The 26,409-nt window shown below is 48.0% G+C and overlaps 1 protein-coding gene across 2 annotated transcripts in view; it reads right to left on the reverse strand.

Moving 5' to 3' along the window:
* The window catches only part of GMDS (GDP-mannose 4,6-dehydratase), a 411,761-nt gene that overhangs the window by 292,789 nt on the left and 92,563 nt on the right, over positions 1–26,409 (reverse strand). The window contains exon 1 of one of the 2 annotated variants that reach the window (XM_045162305.1): positions 17,830–17,943. The exons of the other annotated variant lie outside the window; for it this stretch is intronic. Within the exon in view, the coding sequence (XP_045018240.1) occupies positions 17,830–17,871 (42 nt within the window). The 5' untranslated portion in view covers positions 17,872–17,943. Of the gene's footprint in view, positions 1–17,829; positions 17,944–26,409 lie in introns of those variants that run through there. 2 annotated transcript variants of the gene reach the window in all.

Genomic DNA, 26,409 nt, shown 5'->3' on the forward strand with positions numbered 1-26,409 from the left:
TCCCTTGCTTTCTCTATGATCCAACAAATGTTGGAAATTTGATTTCTGGTTCCTCTGCCTTTTCTAAATCCAACGTGTACATCTGGAAGTTCTTGGTTCACATACTGCTTAACCCTGGCTTTACGGACTCTGAGCATGGCCTTCCTGGCACACGGAATGAACACAACTGTGCAGCAGTCGGAGCATTCCCCGGCTCTGCCCTTCCCTGGGACTGTGATAAACACTGACCTTTTCCAGTCCTGTGGCCACTGCTGAGTTTGCCAAATTTGCTGACATATTGAGTGCAGCACTTTAACAGCATCATCTTTTAGGATTTGAAATAGCTCAGCTGGAATTCCCTCACCTCCACTAGCTTTGTTCATAGTGATGCTTTCTAGGGCCCATTTGACTTCACATTCCAGGATGTCTGGCTCTGGATGAGTGACCACACGATTATGGTTATCCAGGTCATTAAGACCTTTGTTGTAAATTTCTTCTGTGTATTCTTACCACCTCTCCTTAAGCTCTTCTGCTTCTGTTTGGTCCTTACCATTTCTGTCCTTTATCATGCCCATCCTTGCATGAAATGTTCCCTTGCTATCTCCAGTTTTCTTGACGAGATCTCTAGTCTTTCCCATTCTATTGTTTTCCTCTACTTCTTTGCAGTACTCATTTAAGAAGGCCTAATTTCTCCCTGTTATTCTCTGGAACTCTGCATTCAGTTGGGTGTATCTTTCCCTTTCTCCCTTGCTTTTTGCCTGTCTTCTTTTCCTCAGCGGTGTGTACAGCCTCTTCAGACAACCACTTTGCCACCACGCATTTCTTTTTCTTTGGGATGGTTTTTGTGACTACCTCCTGTACAATGTTACAAACCTCTATCCATAGTTCTTCAGGCATTCTGCCTAGCGGATCTAATCCCTTGAATCTATTTGTCACTTTCACTGTATAATCACAAGGAATTCGATTGAGGTCATACCTGTATGCCCTACCAGTTTTCCCTACTTTCTTCTATTTAAGCTTGAGTTTTTCAATAAGGAACTGATGATCTGAGCCACGGTCAGCTCCAGGTCTTGGTTTTGTTGACTCTACAGAGCTTCTCCATCTTCTCCACCTGTAAATAATAAGGGATATTTCCTCCTTTCCAAACTTCTATTTTAAGTTCTTTTTTTGGTTTACATATTTGCCTAATCGCATCAGATCTGTGCCCCATCAGGAGGTCAAATGGATACGTGCTGAAAGCAGCGTTGTCATACCCCACATCAGAAGTATCTTCATGATTAAGCACAACTGTTTTTGCACACCTTTTAAACCACACAGTGCTAGGCACACTAACACCCCACCCCAGCCAGGCTCCTCTGTCCACGGGACGGTCCAGGCAAGAACACTGCAGTGGGCTGCCATGCCCTCCTCCAGGGGACTGTCCTGACCCAGGGATCGAACACACGTCTCTCATGTCTCCTGCACTGGCAGGCAGGTTCTTTACCACGAGCGCCACCTGGGAAGCCCCACTTACACTATTTACGTTAGCTTCTACTGATTCCTACAGTGAGGTGGGAGCGTACCGTTCCTTTTGTGTTCCCCGGAAGAAACTGACGCCATGTAACCTGACCTAAGTGCATATCAAGCCATGTGATATATTACTTGTTTGGCTCAAGTGAGTTAATCTTGTTGTTCAGTTCTTATATATATATATATATATAGTCTGCTTCTAGTAATTATAAGAAAAGTAGGCTAAAATCTCCTACTATGTCTGAGTGAACTCCAGGAGTTGGTAATGGATAGGGAGACCCGGTGTGCTGCGATTCATGGGGTCGCAAAGAGTCGGACACGACTGAGCGACTGATCTGATCTGATCTGATGGTTACAATTTCTCTACTTCCCCATTTACTTAGTCAAGTTCTGCAATTGTTATACTATTTCATACTATACAATTTTGTACTGCGGCTTGACTTAGGTTGCTCAGTGTGGACACATATAGAATCGTTACCACTTCCTGGGGACACAACCTTTATCATTATAAAGGTAATTCATCTGTAACAGTGCTTTGCCTTAAAGTCTCCTTTTTTTTTTTTAATCATATTTAGAGAGACTTCCCCAAAGAAGCTATATCTAAGTTCGGAGTTAAAAGAGGAGAAAGAATCTATTAGGAGTAGATTCCAGACAGCAATAAGAAGGTCCTAAAAGCAGGAGAAAATATGGCTCTTTTAAGGAACTGAAGAATCTTTGGTTATCTAATATCTGCTTATAAGAACACAACCTCTACCCTATACCCCTCCCTTGCTGGCCACCCAAGTCCTAGCTTTGTTCCAGTATTCACTGTGCTGTGTGGTCAGGAAACACATGGTCTAGTCTGGGAAGGTAAATCATGGTTGCTGCTTACCAATTATGATAATTCCATTTCTGTGATCAAGGAGATATGAGGAAACACCAGGAAAAGGTTTTCCCCTCTAATAACACATTCATGGAAGGAAACCTGGACGTCTGGAGCTGTAGCAGCCACTGTGTGACAATGAGGAGACTCGCCCTAGGACCAAGCCAACGTGATAAGGCTGTTGGACCAAAAAGATGGAAGGAGCGTCTATCCACAGTGGCCCCAGTGACCTGGCCCTGTGCCCAGACTTCCTGTTATGCAAGTTTAAAAACTCGGCATTGTTTAGGGGACTTTCGGTTGGGCTTTCTGCTCTTTAGAGCAGAAGCATCCTGTTATACCACCTCTTGATATTTTTATCTCCAGTTTTAAATGACAATAGATTGCTGAAAAATAGCTAATTTCAAAATGGAATAATCTTTGTAAGAGAATATATTTTTTACTTTTCCCCCAAACATTGATATAACATATATATTTCATGACAGTCTAAAATATTGATAAATTTAATTTTTAAAACATTACCATTCTATAATCCTCAAAAACTAATGGTATTACAGGTATTCTTTTTGAAAATAAAGTTCCCAGGTCTGGCCATGATAAGGTAAAAATACAAAGAATTAAGAAATAACCCATAAAAATGAATAAAATTTAGTTCCACAAACACACACACATTTACATATAGATGTAGGATAGCATTAGGCATTTCATAAGAGTCTGGGCTCTACTGGACTTTTCTGTGATTTTCAACAAATTAGGAAATACAAAAACAAATTTAAATTTCTTAATTTTTCATATCCTTTTATAGATGCCAGATTAAATACTTGTATCAAAGTAGTTCAAATTTGAGGAAAGTATAGAAGAAAGTGGTGTACATTTCTAAGTCAATAACATACTTACTCAGCAGACTAAAATTGCACATAATTTTAAGAAATAAGAGATTAAACATGCTGAGAAAATTAATTTCCAGGTTTAACATGACCAAGCCCCCCCCAAAAAAACCACACATTTATTTCATTTTATAACCACAGAATAACTCAAATTAAAATGTTTCTATCGATGAATGTGCTGTGCTGTGCTTAGTTGCTCAGTCATGTCCGACTCTTTGTGACCCCATGGACTGTGGCCCACCAGGCTCCTCTGTCCATGGGGATTCTCCAGGCCTGAATACTGGAGTGGGTTGCCATGCCCTCCTCCAGGAGATCTTCCCAACCCAGGGATCAAACCCAGGTCTTCCACATTGCAGGGGGATTCTTTACCATCTGAGCCACCAGGAAAGCCCAAATCAGTAGGGTAGTAGCCTCACGATTGAACCCGCATCTCTAACATCTCCTGCATTGTCAGGTGGGTTCTTTACTACTAGCACCTTGCACTGCCAATTATCAAAGCAAAATCATCAGAGTGCCTTTTTTCTATAATTAAACATAGAATTTAAACAAGAGTTAATTACTTATATTTATGTCCTCCATTCATAAATCACTTCACTAATCAAAGTGCTTATACTTGGTTTGTAAAAACTAGCATCTTCTTATTTTTTAGCAAAACAAAAGTTTCCATATAGTAAAAAAATTTCTATTTCTCCAAGAAACATACCAAATGTGCTCATTCAGAATTCAGAATAAATTATACTCACGAAAGAAACCAAAATGCAAAAAGAGTACATTCAGTTATCAAGGAAAGTGAAGCAATAGCTCTAAACCTCCATTCTAACGTTAAAAAACAAGTCATTGTTCTTCCCAAGCAAAATATAACCTTCACACATCTTCATCACAAGAAACATTTGTGATTATTAAAATGTAAGTAGTCCAGAAGAAGCCTCTGACAAAAGAAGAAAAAATGCCTGTTTTTCTGAACTGCCTGCAGATAATAACTACAAACCTTGGACAACACAACACAACTGCCAAGATATTTAAGAGCATCCCAGTGAAGAGTCTAGAGAGGAGATGATACTCAGGTGGCTTTCCTGCTTTTCGTGAACTTTAGCCTGAGGGCAGACTCCCACGTGGACCAAACAGAGGCAGCAACACGTACAGAAAACCCACTGTTTTACTGGCATGAAGAAACAAAGGGCTAAGTTTAGGGCAACAGCAGCCACTGGGGATGAGGTTGGCAGGGATGGGTGACTCCAGTAAAGACAGACAAGAAGATGGCACGCCCACCTGCGTGAACTGTGCCCACCTGCGCGTGAACTGTGCCCACCTGCGCGTGAACTGTGCCCACCTGCGCGTGAACTGTGCCCACCTGCGCGTGAACTGTGCCCAAACCTCTAGCTGAGCCGGACACCAGGACAGAACTGCAAGAAACGACCGTGACTGGAGCTACTGCCCACACTCAAGCTACTGCTGGCAGCTTGAGTCAGCCAATCTTTGTGAAAGAAAAAAATCAACACCATTAGGAGGGATGCAATGTGTCTCAGAAATGAGAACCTGCGCCATCTCAAAAGGCAGGATAAGCAAGGAAGGCTGATACCGAGATAGTCCTGGGTGTCAGCATGAGCTGCGACTGCCACCCGCATCGTGGACACTTGAAAAGGCACGCTCAGAATGGATAAAAAGAATCTCATCAGAGAAAGAGAACTTTTAAAAAAGAAGGAAAAAAGAACCAAATGAAAGTCCTAGAACTGAAAAGCATCTTACTGAAATGAAATGGACTTACCAGCAGACAGGTAATGACAGAGAAGGCTGAGGAGAGCTGGAGACACAGCAAAGGGAACTATGGACCCTGAGGATGAAGTTCCTGAACAAAATGATACGAACGTAGGGATCTACAGGATAATACTAAAACATCCATGTAACTGAGCCCCCGAGAGAAAGAAAAAGAGTGCAGAAAAAATAAATTTCCCCATCAGGGCAAAAGTCATTACACCACAGATTCATAAAGGTCTCCAACACCGAGCAGACAAATACGAAGACAAGCACGCAGAGACGGTCGGTCCAACCACAGAAAGCGGCCGACGGAGGCCTGCCCGCCGGCCCCCGGGCTCACTGCTGGCAGCTGGTAGCCCTGCTGCTCGCACGTCCGCATGCAGCCTGGTGCCCGCACTGGCCAGGGCTCCAGCCCGCCACCCACGCTGCTGCTGAGGCTGCACCAAGCCACAACCAGCCCAGCTGCCTGCAGGACACTGCATGTCCCCCTCGCACACCCCACGACTCTCACCGCCAGCCCCCCGCACCCAGGTGAGAAAGCGCTCTGAGGCAGAAGTAGAAGAGAAATTTAATGTTTTCTAACTTCTGAGGTGACGGTAAAGGCAAGCAGAGTATTATAAGCACGGCAAGAGTTTTCAAACACCGTTGCCTGGAGGCACCAGGAGTCCTGGCCCCCAGAGAGGCTCTGGGGCATCTCAAGGCCTCCCTGGTGTCACCAGAAAGGAATCTGGGTGTGTGTGTGTGGGGGGGGGGTGTGGAGAAGCTGAGTCCCAGCACACACGTCCAGGGAGAGACCGACACCCTCTGGAGGGCTGGCGCTTCCCTGATGCGGTCGTGTGGGTCCAACGTGCCCCCAGCATTCGAACCCCTGGCCTGCTCCCGGCAGGAGAAGAGTAGCTGCAGAGGCTCCGCGTCCCCCTGCTGGCGATGGCCCATTACACAGGCCCTCCTGCCCGGGGTCTGGACGAAGCCAACAGAGAGCACCAGGTGAGAACACAGAACTATACAGAACTACTATTTTCTTTGAATTTGAGACAGGTTGAAAAGCTGATCATTAGTATGATAAATATTATTAAATATATCATGGTTTTGTTTGTAATGTCATTATCATTCCCTTTCTAGAAAATCATTTCTAGAAAGGGAAAATCATTTCTTTGGGAAAGCTTAAAAATGCACTACTGCTCAAATCCTATGGTGGGAGGAGACTGTACTTCATCCCTGAATAGTTTTTAAGTTCATCAACCCCAGATACATGATAAATAATTCTGACAGAACAAAGCTTAGAGGCAAGGACCTGAAAATCTTGTAGAATAAAAAGTATGAATTACATTAAAAATGGAAATAGAATTGGTCCATTTTCAGCCCTGGTATTACAGTCTGTCTTTTGAATTTTTTAACTTATAAAATAAGCTTTCTAGTTGAAATGACAATAAATAATACAACCACACTTTCAAAATAAAAGAACAAAAAGTACGTCAGCGAATACGAGCCTCCCTCACTCTCACGTGACTACTGGGTCCCTCACTAGTTCGCAATTTTCTGAACTGCTCTCTGGTCAATAAACTATAGGGGACATGATGACATAAACACCCTCATTTCACAGATGGAAAATTAACAGAGGTCACACAACCACTCCCGCGAACACGAGTGGTGCTTGTGCGTCCTGCCTTCCAGACCCCAGGGCTCCCTGCCCCGCTGTGGTCATCTCAACCACCGCCCGAATGGCCCTCCTCGGGCCAGGGGAGAGGCCTCCACCAGGGCCACCCCTCCTCAAGGCTCCAACAGGAAGCGACCTTAATGACCTTAATGATCTGTGTCTTACTTTCAGGTTTTTGTTAAACACTGGTGAAAAACTAACAGCCAAACAAAATGAAGCCAGTCTCGAAGCTCCGCGACCGTTTAAAGCGTCGTCACCACTTTACTGAAAAAGCACGAACTGAGCAGCTACAACGGACCACACCCCACCATGCCCACGACCCAGTCCCCGAGCTCCAGGTGGCAAGGCGCTAGCGTCGTCTCCAGAACCAGTGAGGAGCACGTGTCTGAAACCTGTACTGAGAGATCCAAGAGCAGTGATCAGCTGGAACAGAAAGACTGCGGTTTAAATTCCCAGCATCAACGTCCTCGAGTGAAGCAGCAAGTTTCCCAGACTCTGTTTTCTTACCTATAAAATGAAGACAGAACTCGCTCCTGTGAAGGTGGAGATATCACACACAAAGCCTGCACCTCTGGGTTTGCTTCAGGGTCTGCTTCAGGTCAGATCCTAGGAAATGGTGTTCATCCCATGAGCCACGGACAGGAGCCCAGGACCAGATGACAGGGGACAGAGACTCTGTCTGATCACTGACCACCACCCGGCAGAGCACAGTGCAGCGAACTTAAAACACCGAGGATGCATCTTTTCTGACTGGAAGGAAGGAAGCAAGAGTGTTCAACAGACCTCGAAGTCGGCATCAGCCTTAACTTCTGCATCAGCTCCTGCTCTAAGAACAGATACTCAATCATCAATAAGGAAGATCTTTAACTTCTTAGAGAATAAGTCACTTGTCTAAAGTGCTAGACATTCCTTGCAAGTTTTTTTTTAATTTGCAAGTAAACACATATCCATCCTTGAAATTCAAAAGGCCCCAAACCCAAAATGCACAAGTCCTCACAAACACAAACACAAACACAACCACAAGTCCTCACAAACACGACCACGACAGCTGTGTTTCTCATAATGGGAAACTACGTGAACACAGACAAACGAAAACAAACACCACACGTGATTCTAGTAGCGCAAATGAAACCAAACTATGTATCTATTAACACACAAAACGCCGACCCTACAGCCGAAACCTCCGTTTAAGGCTGGCTCTGGCAGGCATGTTTCAAGCTCAATAAAGGCGCCTCCTGCCACGAGGGCAGCCAGGAATATGCGAGTCGAACACAATCCCAAGGGAACAAAGCGTGTGGAGCCCAGCATTTCAGCGGCCCTGAATAATACCCCACCTGTCGTTAGGTCAAACGATTTGGCCCACTTCCATAAAGGAACAAAAGACACTTTTGTTGCAGTCGGGGAAGCTGTTTGAAGGTTAGAAGTACTCTGAGTGGTTAGAAAAGAGCCGCAATAAATAAACCTTGTTTCTGCCCCTCACATTACTGCTCAGAAATAGCTATGAATTAACAGATGTTACCAGCTGAGCTACATACCCAGATGATAGACGAATTGAGTGATATAAATAGGGGACCTACAAATAAAGATATGGAGAATGAATAATTAATGACAGACCATGTGGAAAAGCGATCTCACGAATTTAGAACATCAACAAATGGCACCTAATGAAATGGTTTTCAAAACACAAAGAGGAGATCTCATATTTTCCATCACCTGAAAAGTAGATCTGGTCATAAATTATGTTTTTGCACATCAAACGGATGCTAAAAGGTAGCTCAACCTCAGGGAACTTCTAGAGTAGTCTACATCTTTAAACGTTATTAGTTAACAATCACAATTGTATACCTGTAATTATTGTATTTTTCAGTTTGTCAGAATTGAGTCAAAGTATTTCGGAAGGAGGATAAAAAGTAGCAAGGCTGAGAGATTAAAAGAAACAGGCAGAGGAGAAGCTGATGTTCCTCCATGTGTCAAGTCTGTCTTCCTCCTTCCTGGGCCCGGGTCGCCTGCTCCCATGCTGCCCGCTGGCACCTCTTCTGGCCCCATTCCCCCTCTTTCCGCCGGGGGGGGGCCTAGGGGTCCAGCCCCAGCGCCGGCACACCAGGAGCGGAGGCTCTGCGCTGGGCAGTGCAGCTGGCATGAGGGCAGGGGCTCAGGCCTCCCAGCTTCCAGGAAGGGCAGGCGACTCCACGGTGGGCTGTCCTTCGGGAGCCCCAGGGCACGCCACTTGCAGGGCAGCCCTCGCTGGAGGAGGAGGCCTTCGAGGCGCTGCACTCACGTTCCTATAAACCTCACAACCCTGAGCAGGCCATACCACTGTTACTTCTGTGTACAGATTAGAAGACAGGCACGCAGAGATCAGGGACTTGTTAAAAATCACAAATCCTGTGGTATAAACCATTTGTGAGAAGTCTTCTGATACCTATTGAATTACTGAAGGACATGGAGGTGGCAGGACATGTCACCCCAGAATATGCCACTTTGGCTCAAGGATTATTTTGAGCCAAAGGTACTGGAAGAACAGCAGAAGAAGGGAGGGTACCCTGACCTCCACCTTCTGTCCTGGGAGCAGGAAGGAAACCCCCACGTGAAAGATGCCCTCGTGATGCCCAAGGACAGACACTGTGGCCCGCAGACGACTGGGTGGAGGCCGAGGGCTGGGGACGCAGCCCAGCGGCCGCCGCTCCCCACGTGCTCCGGCTGCGTCTCCACCACGTGTCTCTGCTCACCCTGTGCGTGAACCCGGGCCTCGAACGTCTCTAGGTCTGCAGGGCCTGCAGGGCCCCCAGGACAGGCCCCCATCTGCACGCTGTCCTCCTGTTCGTCTGTCTGTGTCAGCTTAACTCTCAGGCCCAGCTCCCACCCTGAGGGGGTGGAGTCCTGCCTTCCCTACAGTGCAAATCTCATAATAAATGGATGATAGGAAAGCAAACCAAATTCAAAATAGTAAAACTCTAAATTCATGAAGAATCCAGGCCCTTGAAGAGAAGACAGCTGTGGGGCTCTCATGTCTCTGAGTTTCTGAGTGGGCCAGGAAACCAAGCAATCAAACAATTCAAATAGCTTCTGGATCAAAATAAGGAAGAGAAAATGTAACATCTGACATACACGATGATATAAATTTCCACCTCCAGGAAAGCAGAGAAATGACTTGAGAGCAGTTAAGCTGTTAATGTGTTCAAGACCAGAGAAGCTGGGTCTCTTCAGGGTGGTGTAAAAAATCTAAAGAGCTAAAGAGAGGTCAGGCCACCCAAGGCGAGGAATCCTTGCCGGATCAGGGCGGTGTCTGCACTCGGGGTGCTCAGCGGCCAGCCTGCCTGAGCAGAAGGACAGGGTGCTCAGGGGAGGGCGGGCACCTGGAGAAGGACGAGGAGTGGGCAAGTAAGGAGGCCCCGGGACCTGGTGCACACCGGATGAGGGAGGAGGAAAGACTTAGGTTAAAAAGAGAAAAGTTCTTCTCTGCTTCTCCAGAATTAAGACTTGTAAGTGTCCCATGCACGTCTCAATTTAACACACACAAAAATTCTCCAAGATAAAAAAGGGCTCAGCTGGTAAAGAATCCGCCTGCAATGCAGGAGACCCTGGTTTGATTCCTGGGTCAGGAAGATCCCCTGGAGAAGGGATAGGCTACCGACTCCAGTATTCTTGGGCTTCCCTGGTGGCTCAGCTGGTAATAATCCACCTGCAATACAGGAGACCTGGGTTTGATCCCTGGGTTGGGAAGATCCCCTGGAGAAGGGAAAGGCTACCCACTCCAGTATTCTGGCTGAGAGAATTCCATGGACTAGTTCATGGGGTCCCAAAGAATCGGACACAACTGAGTGACTTTCACTTTCACAATATCAGGGGCTGTGTATAGAGTCGAAAGCCTATACCTAGAAAAGTCTATCATATTGTAGATTGCACACTCCCTCGAAACATCAGTGGCCCCCATAGTCTAGGCACTGAAGTATGTTTGATGAGAAATGTATCTACTCCGTTCACCTGAGACAGGAAGCTCAGATTCTATCTCTTTAAGCACGTGACTTACAGCACTCACCGTGTGACGCTGTGACCACTGTGCTCAAGGCACGAACAACGTGTTGCAGCCGCTCAAGCCAGGCCCGCACAGGCCACAGGGGCGCGGCCGCAGCCGGGAGCCCAGACGACGCGGGAGGGCCTCTCCCGCCACATCGTCTCTCAAGAGGCCGTCGCTGTGTGAGTGAAAGCACATTTGCCGTCAGCAGGCGGCAGGCAGTGTCCCCGGCCACCACCTCACGCTGCTCCAAAACAGGCTCAAGGCTCAGCAAGTTAATCTGGAAAGGCATGGCTTTGGCACTGTTACCCACAATTCAACCAGAGGCAGTCTTTATACCTGACACTGATTTTACTGCCATAAAACTAAGAGATTCTATAGAGAAATGGAAAGCAAAGAAAAAGTATCAACACCTGCAAGCATCTTTGTTTATTTCCAGTCCTTTTGGCACAAGCGCCTGCATCATCATGGTGCGTCTCAAGTGCTATATATCCTTTTCCATCATCATCTTGTGTTACAGAAAACTACAGCATTCAAGACCACGTCTGGGCACTCACATGGGGAGGTCCCGCACCCCACGCCCCACACCGGCTGCGGGGATGAGACCACGTCTGGGCACTCACATGGGGAGGTCCCGCACCCCACGCCCCACACCGGCTGCGGGGATGAGACCACGTCTGGGCACTCACATGGGGAGGCCCCGCACCCCCCGCCCCACACCGGCTGCGGGGATGAGACCACGTCTGGGCACTCACATGGGGAGGTCCCGCACCCCACGCCCCACACCGGCTGCAGGGATGAGAGGAGCCGGCCACACAGACTGCCTGCCTGCCAAGTCCCGGGACGGGGCCGGATGGATGCTGAGACCCCAGGGGAGGAGGCTGGTCCACGGCCCAGGCCTCATGTCCAGACGTCCGCCCAGGGCCCACGTGGAGACACTGCTGGGGACCCAGGAGCACAGGACGCGTGGTCCAGCCTGCATCCTGGACCATGTTTGTGCTGTGCATGAAGCTGAGGGGCATCTTCTCAGAATAATGCATTTAAAGATACAAAGAAAACTACAATTACAAAAGTAAAATTACAAAGGAAACAAAGAGTTCTGTATGATAAGGTAACATATGTCCTTGGTTTAGGACCTAGCGTTGTGATGAAGGAAGACACTAATGTGGAGGCTGGAAAGATAATAAACTAAAATCATAAAATATAATGATTTGATATAATAATCATAAATTAATCATAAAATAAATAAAATAACCCAAATCACATTTTTATATATGCTCGTAGACATCATTAACACTATGGCCCCTCTAAAGAGGCTAATGGAGGGAAGGACAGGCCAGGACAGAAGTCAGACACCTCAGAGGCTGCTCCGAGGTCTCCCCAGGATCCCCCCATCAGAGGCATCCGTGGCCCCCCATCCGAGGTTTCCCTGGGCCCCCCATCAGAGGCGTCCATGGCCCCCCATCCGAGGCCTCCCTGGGCCCCCCATCCGAGGCGTGCCTGGGCACCCCCATCCTTCTCCCCCACCCCTCCTCCTCTGCTCCCTCCACTAACTCCCCTGCCCGTGTCTGACACCTCATGCAAAGCAGGCATGGCAGATCCAAACCTCATGGACACACTGTGGCAGCCTCAGCACCGACCCTCTCATTCACATCGCCCAGGACCACAGATCACCTTCCTCTAAACAGCTCCCTCGGCCACAGACAACAGACGCCTGCCAAGCGGGGACCAAGCTCCCTGTCTTCTCCAGCACCTTCCTGCATCCTGTTGCACACAGTTGCCCTTCAGCGCCTGTCTTTCCAGCAAGTGCAACCAAGTAAGCCCGCTCCCAGGAGCTAACTGGGCCCACACCCTCACTCCATCACCTGCAACAGAGACTGCTGAAACAGCCCTCGGGGGCTCGGGGCTCCTCTGTTCTTGCGTCCTTTCTGGCCCCGGCAAGCCGACCTTCACTCGGAAATCCCAAGGAGCCCTTATTCCTTCAGCACAAGCACAGGAGAAACAGACCTGAGCGTCTTTCTATCAGCTCATCTGCACTGAGCACAAAAACAGGCTGTGTTCCTTTACACCCGACACAGCTGCCGCACACATGAAAGGAGCTCACTAAATGCTGGAAGGGCAGACAGACACGGAAGGAGATGTGGAAACGGAAGACGGGCCAGAGACTGGGTCCCCAGCAAGGGTAAGCACTCCGTGATCCTTTAGGGCAAAACTGGAGGCTGAAAAAGCCGTGAAAGACAGGCTACTTCACGTTAAAAGAGAGAGAAGGCACTAACGCTCTGAACCCTCAAACCCTAAACCCCCATCCAGCCACCTACGGCTGCCATGTTATACCTTCCAAGACAGCAGAAGGGCAGACGACACAGGAAGACTGGATGCCAGCCCTCACACGCTCCCACTGAGCTGTCTGTGCCAAGTTTTGACTTTGAATATGACCCCGGACAGGTCACACTGCACACCCAGGCCTGGGGTTCCTAGCCTCTAACTGTGAACACTACCGTTAAGTCCTTCCGAGGAAGGAGGAGCAAAAACGATGGGAAAGCCTTCTGTCGGCGTGTGGATCACCTCTTCATTGATGCATAGCCCATCCCTGGGCCAGAGCAGGTGTGCCAGGGGGCTGGGGCACGAGCAGGGTGTGTTTGGCCAGGAACATATTTCACAAGTTTCATTTGTCCTTTACACAACAGGAAACGCATGCCATAGGATAAAGCTGGTATTAATTTACTTAAAAAACAACTTACTCTGTTTCTACAATTTAGATGCCCTAAAATGTCTAAGATCTGAAAGGACAGGGGAGGCCTCCTTTCTCCAAATCAACACACTCCCCAGGTTCCAAGAGCTGCTCTTTAGGACACAGATGAGAAAAGGCAAGGAGATCCAACCAGTCTATCCTAAAGGAGATCAGTTCTGGGTGTTCATTGGAAGGACTGATGTTGAAGCTGAAACTCCAATACTTTGGACACCTGATGCGAAGAGCTGACTCATCTGAAAAGACCCTGATGCTGGGAAAGATTGAGGGCAGGAGGAGAAGGGGACGACAGAGGATGAGATGGTTGGATGGCATCACCGGCTCAATGGACATGGGTTTGGGTAGACTCCAGCAGTTGGTGATGGACAGGGAGGCCTGGCGTGCTGCGGTTCATGGGGTCGCAAAGAGTCGGACACGACTGAGTGACTGAACTGAACTGAGAAAAGGCAGGGCATCGGGAGGCTCTGGAATGTTCTCCCCTTTTATTTTTTATTTTTCAATAGAACCCATTGAATGTGGTAGTACTTCTGCTACAAAATAGGCTGGAATTTCCAGTTCTCTCAAAGCTACTGCTGCCGCTTTCGGTCACTCAGCCGTGTCTGACTCTTCGCACCTCCATGGACGGCAGCCTACCAGACTCCTCTGTCCGTGGGATTCTCCAGGCAAGAACACTGGAGTGGGCTGCCGTTTTATTCTCCAGGGCATCTTCCCAGCCCAGGGACTGGACCTGTGCCTCCTGCATCGACAGGCGGCTTCTTGGCCACCGAGCCGCCTGGGCCGCCCTCTCTCAAAGCCACTAGACACACAAACTGTAGATCTTGACTCACAGCAGTAGGGAGTGGACTGTGGGAGTTGGGGCTTTGATTCTGAGTGACCAATTCTTGCAAACTCGAGTTTAAGGAAAGATACTGGAAGTCATCCAAAATCAATCTTCTCTCAATTTCATTATTTCAGGACAAGCAGTGGGGCCTTCGCACCGTATGGAACAAAATCAATAAAAGCCAAGAACAACAGGCTGCACTCTTTTGAGATCATCTCGTCAAGACTCCACGGAGGCAAACACAATGAGGGATCTGTGAGCTGCTAGAATAACACCATTTTCACTTTGTTATTCACAGGGCCCTAATCTGAACCCCATCTTCCTGTTTCAAATGCCGTTTCAATATTTGAAATCTCCACAGCTGGTAAAATCACAAACACATCTGTGAATTTCTATCCCCCTAAATCAGATGAGCGAGTGGCCTTCCTCTGTCTCAGGTTCAGATATTCTGCATTAACATACTGCTTTCTTTCTGCGTGTATTTTTTGTGTCCATCTGAGGCTCAGTGACCCTTCCCTGGAAACATCAGCTCTCGGTGTTGTGTTCAGCATTGGAATGTTTACATTAGACAGTCAGTGCAGAGGGGAAACGAACACAGCTCCCACCTGCCTCGACTCCTGGGACCTCTGCAGGGGCCACCCCTGTGCTGACCACAGAGCATCCAGGGGACAGCTCTGGGCCGGCGGGGAGGCACCTTTCTAAACATATCTGGTTGCTCTCCATCATCCGGCATCCCAGGGAGGGGGTGCCGGCTCAGGGTACGGAGAAGTCACCAGCAGTCACAAGGCACACGGAAGAAGAGCACGGGATGCAGAGACTGCATCGGCCACGGACGCCCAGCCGACGACAAGACACGCTCACCTTCAGGAAGTAAAGAACGCAGAAATGACTGCACTGGGGACCTGCAATCACCCTTCACTCCCGACGCCTAAATAGTGCCTTTTTCAGAACAAAGGCGGTCGGGACGCCCCCTGACCTCCTGGCCCCACTGTCTAGTCCCGACCGAGAAGGTGTTTCGGGCTTGTGCAACACGATGGGACACCTCAGGCTTCTCTGCAGTTTGTTTAGTGACCTTTAAAATGCGGCAAATTCCACATAGAATAGTAGGGAAAAGGAGATGGGCTTTGGGTCATCAGGGGCAAATTAGAATGCCATCAGCAGGGCACGTAACCTTTGGTGAGTTACCGGGTTGAACAATCTCATAAGGCTGACTCTTCAACTGTTTGGAGGCTACAAAATGGCACACACGACGAGACTAAAGCACAGCAGCCTCCATTTTCAGCAAAACTGAGCTGACTCCCGGGCTGTGTGGGAGCAGCCCCGCAGCCTCAAGGAGCCGCCTCAGTGTCCTCGCTGAAGCTCTGTTCACAGGCCTGACGAGGTCCAGCGCCGCTCACCCGGCCCCAGGCCCCAAGCCCCGCACGGCCGCCCCTCATTCTGCTGGGACCACAGTGTGTCACTGCCAAAACCTCACTGGCATTTCTAGTCAAAAAATCATAAAATCAATTCTGCGTGTTCACTTTAAAGTCCTAACACCGGTGGGGCTGAGGGCAGCCCATCCAGTGTTTTCCAAACAGGGGTGAGGATGCAGGGTCCTGGAGTCAGTTCACAACACACGCAAGGAGCACACTGAACCCCGTGAGGACACACGCCACTCTGCGCCACGTGCGCGCAGCACACACACACGCACACGCATGCACGTGTGCACCAGGATTTTTCACAAGAATATTTCTCACTGTGCCCTTGAGTGGACAAAAAGGTTTAAAAACACTGATCTGACATAATAGCCTTAGTTGACAGATACTACAATTGAGCCCCAAAAGATGAAAAGACTTACCCACAATTACACAGCCCGTTGCTGGCAGGTATTCAACCTTAACTGTTCTTTATGTCTTAAAAAAAAAAAAATCTTCATCTTCTGGAGAGATGTTAAATAAAATGGGCAAAAAGACAAGAGGTGTAACAACTATTTAGGAAGTAACAATTGAATCAGAAACACTCAGTCCGAAATGCCAGTTCAGAGGGCGCCTGCTACCCCTCTGACATGGCGGTGACTCTGAGAGGTCACATGGGTGCTCGGAAAGCAGGCTTGCCTGAACGGACGGCAAGGTCTCCCTTTCGCATCCATCTTCACCCTCTGAGGGCTCTTAAATGTAACTGCCGTCTATCAGGCAAGCCCCTCATCAAGTAATTTTAAAATTATGGTGTATTTATCATCTGCCAGTGATTCCTGACAGATACACCACTTGGAGGTCTATTTTCACCAAAACATCCCAGTTAATTGGGGGGCAGGCCTTTCAGTGTCCCACATTAACAGAAATTATTTCCACTTGAAGAGAAAGTAACAACTAATGCTAAAATAAACAGTATTCAAGATACTATGAATCATAAGTCAGTTGGTCAAAATTATATGTCTCAAGGACAGTTCTGGGCAGAGAAAACCAAACTAAAAAATATTTTATCAAATGCCCACTATATGTGAAACACAGTGCTAGACTCTGTGTTTCAGGTGAATGCAGGTAACTTACTCTTCCAGATTAAGTCTCTGGAGGATGCAAGTTACTCTCGCTCGCCTCAGCCTCCCCCTCCTTCCTCGTGGGTTCTCTCCACAGAAGCGGCTCCACCCTAGTGTAGAGGGCCCTGCACCTGAGGGTCTTGCAGGTCCGAGGGAAGGGAGGCGTATTCTAAATCACACTGACCGTGACAGGCCAGCGAACCAGGCGCAGCTCTGCAAATACCCGCTGGGAGTGAGCCGGGGGCCGAACGCTGGAGAAGCTGCTTATTTGTTCAAGTGGCAGATGGAGACCTAATTTCCAGCATCTAAAATTGTTACCAGATCTTAGTCGATGACCCATCATTTCACAGCAAGTAGCTGTAATAAAATAATCCAAATAAAATTCTTGAATTCAACTTTCCAGAAGTAAGAATGCAGGCTTACACGTAGATTGTACCTATTACATGGAGAACAGGTCAGTGGCCATCCCCTTCATCAGAGACTGTCTAAAGGGAATAAAGTGAGAGAACCAGCCTGGCAATTAGTCCTATGGGAGCATAACCAAATTCAGGAGTCAGCACAAAGTCTAGCTGCTGCTGCTGCTGCTGCTAAGTTGCTTCAGTCGTGTCTGACTCTGTGCGACCCCATAGCCGGCAGCCCACCAGGCTCCCCCGTCCCTGGGATTCTCCAGGCAAGAACACTGGAGGGGGTTGCCATTTCCTTCTCCAATGCATGAAAGTGAAAAGTGAAAGTCAAGTCGCTCTGTCATTTCCGACTCTTAGCGACCCCATGGTCTGCAGCCTACCAGGCTCCTCCGTCCATGAGATTTTTCCAGGAAAGAGTACTGGAGTGGGGCGCCATTGCCTTCTCCGACAAAGTCTAGCAGCCCTGGTCATTTTTCAAGATTTTACCAGTTTCTCCAGGTAAGCCACCAAAGCCTGGGAAACACCCTGAACTAGCCCATCCACACCTAGAAATGTTTGCTGCTTCTACAACCATGATTAACCAGTCGGGGGAGCTTTCAGGAAAGTACTCTCTCTTCCTTGGAAAAACCAAAACACCTTTTCCTTGCCTTAGACAAACCCAAGCCCACCCCGCGTCCCACCTTTCCCTCTCCTTGTCGCCCCAGGGTCTGTAACAGGTTCATTCCATGTTCATTCCTCGTTTACTTCTTTTCTTTCACTACAGCTCTTCAGTCTCCCGACTCAATCAAGCTTGCTTTCTCACCAACTCAAGTAAATAAGTGAAGGCCGGTGTCCTCAATCCAAGAGGAGAGGACGCTGCCTGCGCACGTGCGGCTGCACCTGCGTCTTCAGCAGCTGCACCCTCTCACTCCTGACCTCTCCTGGTGTTTTACCTGCCAGTCTCATCAGAAGAAAAAATATCCACCATGCAATTCAGTCATCTAAGGAAATATTCGAATCCAGGACGTGCTCTACCTAGCTAGGTGTGGTTGATCCATGTGGGTGAGAACCGGCCAGCTTTCTCTTCTTGCAGCGTTGACCGCTGGGGTCACCCCACTGGCGGAATCTAGAACCACCTGTTCCGGCTGCTTCGCCAGCAGTTCTGGGTCTTGAGGCGACCGCTCTGTCCATCTGAGCACCAGCCTTCCCTCCGAGTCACAGAATCTATGAAACCCTTCCCATCCCTCTAGAAGAAGCCACACTTCTTTGGTTCTAAGACACAGTTCAAAGAAGCACAAAGACAGTCACGCTCCACACCCCTCGGTTCGGGCCATCCTGACACAATGGGCAGTCCTCCCTCAGGGGGTGGGCGGCGTCTCCACCGAAGCCTCCAGAAACAGGCAGCCAGAAAAGCAGGGGTGCCCCTCAAAGCCACGCCCCGCAGCCCCCTGGGGCTCCAGCCAGGAGCGGGTGGGGCTGCCGCCCAGCGCCGACAGGCTCTCCACTACTACCACAGGCGTTTTGCAGAGAGCTGTCGATGGCCGGTGCATCAGTTCCGTGGGCCTCACTGCCCTCCGGGCCGTGGGCTGGCCGAGAGACACAGAGCGGCGCGGCGCGGAGGGCCTTCCGGGCCCTTCTGGTTGAGGCTGTGAGAGGCGGGCTTTGACAGGAGCCCTCTCCTAACTGTACTGGTTCTCCTTTCAGGACCTTATTGTTGCCATGTGCTCGCTGCTGTCTCGAGCAATAAAAAAGCCCTGAAATATCTGTCTCCATCCTTCGTGGACTCGGGAGTTTCCATGAGAGAAATCACTTGGAAAATTACAATATTGCTCCAAATAAAATATTAACATAAAAACCCTGTTGAAATGTTGAGCTAAAATACTAAGATGTGATTTATGAGGATCTGAGGGCCCCGGCCCCACAAAAGTTTTTCCACCCCTGCAAGCCCATGTCTGGGACAGTTCCCACAGCCCCGCGGGCACAGGATGCCCGGACGCTCAGACAGCACGGGTCAGGGCCAAGATGGAAGGGCGGTCTGTCACTCCATCCTGAACAGGGGTGCATTTAATAACCAATAGCCGATCATCACAATTGTATCTATAGACATTTAACTTCTTTCTTCCTTCTGCATGAAAAATAGAGACACTTCTTCCCTCTTTACATCATCCTCATTCTAGATGGACTTCCTCCAGTCGAAGGACTTGGCCTTGCCACTACAACCAGTTACCAGAAGTAATAATTACCTACAGGAGAGGCAGGCAGAGCAGCACTGGTGGAATAAATCATCTTTCGGTAACCGTCTCTCAAATTTAACCCCAGTGGAAATCTCACTAAGAACTTGCCTTCGGGCCCATCATTTCCTCTTCGCTTTTCACATTTAAGGACAGATGTTGGATCCTCGCTACCTGGAGTCCGCAGGCACTCAGTAAACACGGCCTCAGCGCTTAGCCAGTGCAGCGCCCCTGGGTCCCACCACCACCGCCTCTCCCCTGGAGCGGAAAACAAGCTCAGTGTCGTGAACTTTTAATGATCCCAAGAGCTATCACAGTTTGACTCTTTGTTCTAAAATATTATCAGCATCGAAGAAGCTGCTATTTTTGCCAACATTTTAGATTGAGTGAAGTCTCTATAATCAGGTAGATTATCTACGTCACCCAAGTTTTGGGTCCTAAGAGTCTCGTTGGCATTTCTGCATATAATCTGTTGACATATTTTGTTTACACAAGTAAGATCTTTGTTTTTCCTCACCCCACGAGAGCTGAAAAAGGAACTTTGGACGTAACAATTAATTCAGTGTTTATCTACTTTACTTGTCTGCAAAGTAATATAATACATTCATACACTGGAATGGAGGAAAGAGAGGTGGTTAAAAAGGTCAAAAGGCGAAATAGAAGCTATTCAATATAATAAAACATTGTGACATGGAGTATTAACTTTACAGATGAAAATGCTATGGAAGAAAAAGGCCAAGTGTCTTGCCAAGGTTACAAGGCCAAATTAGTGATTGCAGCAGGGGTCACAGTTAAAAAAAAAAAACAAACCTGCAGTCAAGAGCAGATGATGGCAGTGTGGTGTTAGCTGAAGTTTCTAGAAGTGAACCAAGTAACTCATCTGCAAAAAGAAAGTCTGGCTGTAAGTGAGCTTTTCTGCACAAATGGCAGTAACCAGGATCTGCCCTGCCTGCATTGTAAGGGCAGCGTAGAGATAAAGGGGGTGGAAAATCCATGGGCAATGTCCTGCAAACCAAAGAGCTCCAGTGTGGGCAGGGTCTCCCCAACCTGCCCCCCTCCCCTCCTGCCTAACAGCTCAGGACTTCCTTCAGCAAAGCTGTTACCTGCTTTCTCACACCACAGATTCACCTGGTGAGCGTTCACTAGACAACCGCGTGCACAGACCTCTCTGTGAACAGCCACTGCCAACAGCAAAACAAGAGACCGCTCCCCCTTCCGAGAGCATCCAGGTTAGCCTGAGCCCCTAGCACGCGAGGCATCCTGGAAACAGGGCGCTCTCAGCAGGGCCCTGGCCCTCCAGATAGTGAAGGACGGACTAGCTAAGGCCAGACCAGGGGGAAATCAGATGCAAGCTCCACTCAGACACACCTAAGGATTTCAAAAAGGGACCTAATTAGCCCGAACTCAGTTTACCATTGAATCTGGGAAGAAAAAAACAAAACTGAAGCCAACGAGAAGACTCTAAGCGCAGACTGTGGCTGCGATGGTGAGGGCGAGCTTGCCTGGAGCAACAGGCGCAAAAGCGGGTCAGAGAGTGGGGTCCGGGGGGCTCTGAGCCAGGACGGGGCGAGGCTGGGAGGGGGCGAGAAGGGGCGCAGAGAACACAGAGTGGCAGGGAGAAGCGTGCACGGGGCAGAGAGAGGACGGTCACGGGGGAAGCGCTGCTCCCGGTGCCTGGTCATTTCGCAGTGCGTGCTGCTCAGCTGCTCCTGGTGCCTGGTCATTTCGCAGTGCGTGCTGCTCAGCTGCTCCTGGTGCCTGGTCATTTCGCAGTGCGTGCTGCTCATTGCCTTTGTAAAGCCGTTTGTGGTAGTTCCCCCAGACAGGAATTTTATCAGCCCCTGTGAGGAGCCTAAGGGTTCTGCACACGTGGGTATTCCTAAAGCCAGACCCCGGGCTTACAGCTTTCTAGATGTGATGCGACTTTGGGTGACAGCTTGCTCGAGGGGCCCCCTGGGGTGACACCTTCTCAGGAATTTCCCTCCACTCGCCTCTGCTGAGACCAAAGCAACCTTCCTGGGGAAGTCGCGGGAGGTGGAGCCAGGGTTTCTGTCTGATTCATCCCAAGCCTGGTGCTGCAGCTATTAGGTCTCCATCTTTCTCATCACACGAGACCGTCAGAACAACGCTCCCGTTGGCCAAACAGGCAAGCACTTCCAGGATTAAAGCAGCATGAGTGTGTGGTTACACCCCTGCTTTTCTGATAACCGCTTATGATCTTATTCACTCAAGTTATTTTCAGGAGATTTAAGATATTCTTTACCCTGCATTTTTAGTTGTTTTCCATAGAAGATTTGATCCAAGTAATCTAGCCTACAATATCCCTGGATATAGAACAAAACAATAAATTCAAGTCTCCATACATGGGAAGTATTGTAGTAAACTAGGAAATTATCTGGCCCCAAATCTCTTGGCAATAAGTATAAAAAGTTTCTATACTTAGAGGAAAAAAAAAAAGTATTTACAAAACTGAGATTAATGTATTTACTTGACACTTATAAACAAAGTTATTTACCACTGAAAAACAAATTATTTTATTAGGCCAGGCACCAGCAAATACATAGAAAATATTCCTAATGATATACATCCCCAAGATCAACACATCTCTTAAAATTTCAAAGCAGCATTCAGCCCAGATAAACAAGAATAGACTTTTTTAAAGTCCTAAGTTTATGAAATGGCCTGTTGTGCACGGCTTTCCAGGATTTCAGTCACAAGCTAGAACAACAAAACCAAAAAACCTTGTTTCTCTATTTTAATTATAATGGCATAAAACCCCAAACTTTGTGGAATAGCATTTTGATTTATACTGATACTGGTTCAAATTAAAACACATATTTTAAAATGTTTGAACTCTTACTATGCTTATAATGGCATAAAATAATTTGAACAAGTCCTCTACAACCAAAGTGGAATATGTACTTTAGAGTATCAAGGAAGGATTTAGCTGAAGTTTCAAGGTCTCATCACTTGTTAGTTCGGACTATCAGCCTAACAGAACTGAAAGGAAAAATGACACTAAGTTCATTATGTGATTTAAGAATAAAGCACTGCCATGATAAATATTTGGAAATTCCAAGCCTTCATAAAAGCACACTCTGTGCACAGCCCCTGCAGCCATCCCTTCAGGGTGTGCACTGTGAACCGCCCGGGGGGATTTATCTCATTTCATTCTCGCGCTGCTCTGCACTTCTGAGTTGCCAGCTAAATTGCTTCTCGGTTTACAGTACAGGAGGCTTCATCGTGTTTAGTCAGAATTGCTTACTTTTAAAGGACGCTGATAGGGAGCCCAACGTGGTCTGAAATGGCCTCACCAGATGTTTGGATGGATGAGGAAACAACACATCTCAAAAGGTGACCCCCAAATACCATTAACTACATAATATGTCCCCATACATTAAATAAGTTCAAGTGATCAGAACACATTAAAATATTTTCAGGGGAACTGAACTTGGTTGGCTCTTATATGTTTCCATTGCTAGGTAATTAAATTCTATTTGAGTTTTCATTTTCCGTGTCCCCCTCCCCTTCTTTCAGCATCTGCATCACTGTCAAGGCACAGTGAGTGTAAGCACGGTCTAAGTCCATCTAACATGACTATAACGGACAGCTGATACACTGAGCAAAACAGCCTTCACAATCTTGGGCGGATAAATGGACGTTTAGTCACTCGATCAAAGACAATTGTAGACTCATCTCTTTGCACGCCACTGGGGCCGCAGCCTGGTATGAAGAGCTCAATTGCAAGCATGTATGTGAGGAAGGACCAGCAGGTGGGAGAGGCTGGGCCTCGGGTGCAACAGGAAGCGCGGCTCCCAGAGGCGGGCTGTGGGCCCGAGGGGCGGCAGGAAGACTGAGCCGGCTTGGGGTGGGGGCTCTGCGGGCAACAAACGCCCTTTCTCAACTAAGAGAGGAGACACGTAAGGTAACCTTTTGTGCATGGTTCCCAAGGGAGAAAGCAGAAACAACAGCGTAAAAGCTGCCACGGAGGAAGAGAAGATCCTCAGAGCAGCCTGAGGGCGGAGCGGGCCGCCACAGGCAGCATCGCCGCGAGCGCCTACACCAGGCTCCCCGGTCGCCCGCCTGCCGGCACCCCCGCCGCGGTCACGCCTCGGCTGACACTGCCCGCTCTGAACCCGCACCCTTCTCTGACTACCTGGCAGAATCCGGCTTCAATCTTCCTCGCTCAGAGGTAGCCCCCTTTCTGCGACTTCCCCTGACACCACCCTTTCCTCCAGACAGCCCTCAACCTCAGAGAGCACGCACACCGCTGGTCCTTCTGCTGCAGTGACCACTTACACTGAGGTGTGGGGCAGGAGAGCGGCGCTGCGTGACTCTCGAATTCTCCAGGCACCCGGGCAGGACCCGGGCTGGGCTCAGCACCATCATCTTGTTGGCAACAGGTGTGTTTTGAAATGCAGAAAAGAGTCAAGTACCACACGCAGAGTCAGGCTAGGCAGCCTTTTAGACCCTGCGTCGAGGAAACTTGGAGACAAGTTCACAGCCTCTTCCCAGCGAGCAGAGAAGATGCTCGCCCACAGGTACCCACATCAGAGCAGCAAGGAAAGAGATTCTGCAAACATGCCCGTGAAACACAGAGGGGCTCAGGGCCTGGAGCGCTCTTCCGGAGCAAAACCAACAGCTCGCCCAGAGCTCCACAGGCAGAAGCTGGGCGCCTTAGACACTCCGGAAAAGAGCAACTGTTAACTTACTGGGCGCATTAGACACTCCGGAAAAAGAACAACTGTTAACTTACTGGCAACATAAATGATGATCTAAATACAGCAGAAGGCCTGAGAGATAAGCAGAGATCTGGAGGCTGTCAGGAAATATACAGAGCTGTGTGTATTAAGCCAATCATAATGGTTATATAACTTTACAGAATAAAAATTATTCATTATTCCATTTTCTGGGCTGTACTTGCCCATCAGAATATGGCAAAACTATAAAAATATGACGAAGCAAGAAATCTGTAGTCTCACCACCAACTAAGCTTACAGGGTTACCAGGCTTTCCAGATGTAACTAAATGAACTGAGAGTCAAGTTCAAGCACATTTCACCTCTGCCGGTCCTGTAGGGCATTTTGAAATCTCTATTTTAAACAGAAGATAGCTCAACATTTTTTCATATTTAAAAGAAGACAAAAAAGAAAAAAATCCACTTGAAAAAAATACAAATAAACAGACCAAAAACCTGTTTTTTGCATTACGTGCTCTACTTTTTATAAAATAAGAAAGAAAATGATAAGAAGACAAAATCATAGATTTGTCTTAAAACATAACGTCCAAGGCACTTAATACAGTCAGCACAGATTCAACTAATCCCCCGGAGGGGAGAGGAGCTAACAGCTCTAATGGCACATTAGGCATCAGGGAGCAGAGCCCGGCCAACGAGAAATGCACGCGCTTTAATCATAATGTTCCATTAAACGTGAAGTCAAAAGTCATTCTGAGTGAGCCTTCAAACTGAAAGACATGTAAGATTACACAGCTATTGAAGTGATGCTTATTATTTTAAAAAGAATCATTTTATAAAATTTTATTTCTAAAAATGACACAAAGTTGAATGCATATTACAAGTCCATGGAATTCAACAGGCTAGAAAGGAAAACATTAAAAAACAAAAGTAAAATATAGGTTCTGGTGTTAAGATTTTAAATAATTTTTTTTTAATTTTCCAAATTTGCTCTTATATTGCTGCTTTTGTAATTTAAAAACAGAATTTCATTAAAAAATTTTCAAAGACCTGATATAATGGAAAAATAGTGCTTACGGTAGAAGGCACTTCTCAAGAAATAGATTTGTGCTAATGCCCAACAGTCTTCTGGCCTAAATAAAGTCTTTACGATCCTCTTGTCATTAGGATGATGAAAGACTGGCCCTGTGAGAAAACAGGGAGATCCTGAACTGCCTGCCCTCCCAGGGGGCTAAAGGCCAACACAGATGCTCAGCTGCGGGGATCCTCCTGCTGGATGCATCAAAGCCGCGCTCCACGTACCAGTCAGGGAGTGGACACAGGCTTGGAAACATGCAGAGTGCATCTATAGTGCTAACGTGCCAGTCAGGGAGTGGACACAGGCTTGGAAACATGCAGAGTGCATCTATAGTGCTAACGTGCCAGTCAGGGAGTGGACACAGGCTTGGAAACACGCAGGTGCATCTATAGTGCTAACGCTGGAGGCTCCAGTGGTATCACAGAAGAAAACTTTCAAGTTGTTGCATCATGGCAGACAAAATATTCACTGAGATCTGTAAGATGGAAACTTAAATCCAAAGTCTCCCAGGAGTCTCAAGTCCAAATACTAAATGATAAAAGCAAGGCAGGGACTTCCTTGGTGGTCCAGTGGCTAAGCCTCCACATCCCCAATGCAGGGGGATCTCGGTTCAATCCCTGGTCCGGGAATTAGATCACACATGCCACAACTAAGACCACGTGCAGCCAAATAAATGGAGAAAGGGGCTTCCCTGGCGGCTCAGCGGTGAAGGACCCGCCCGCCATGCAGGAGACGTGGGCCCTGGCGGCTCGGCGGTGAAGGACCCGCCTGCCAATGCAGGAGACATGGGTTCTACCCCTGGGTTGGGAAGATGCCCTGGAGAAGGGAGAGGCAACCCACTCCAGTATTCTTGCCTGGGAAATCTCATGGACAGCAGAGCCTGGCGGGCTACAGTCCATGGGGTCACAAAGAGTAGGACATGACTTCGTGACTAAACAACAGTAATAAACAAATTTAGGGCAGAGGGAAACACAGCTAATGGGCTAAACATCTGTGAAAAACTTGGGCATTTCAGCTGTCACTCAAGAGCACAGTATGACTCCAATAAAGCAAGTGAGAGTCCACTCTGCACAGAGGAGCAGATGGGGGCCCTGGAATGCCACCTGCTTAACCAAGCCCACATTTTACAAAGAACTTCAATAAAATAAGTGCTCAGGGAAAACACAGCAGATTTAAGGCTTCTGGTAAACATTTTAAGTGTAAGTTATGGATGTATAAGAAGAGAGGTGGATGCTTTGGTAGAGTTTGGTGGTTTGGGGACAGCTAGAACAAATGG

This window comes from Bubalus bubalis, chromosome 2 (genome assembly GCF_019923935.1).
Source record: "Bubalus bubalis isolate 160015118507 breed Murrah chromosome 2, NDDB_SH_1, whole genome shotgun sequence".
Taxonomy (NCBI): Eukaryota; Metazoa; Chordata; class Mammalia; order Artiodactyla; family Bovidae; genus Bubalus; species Bubalus bubalis.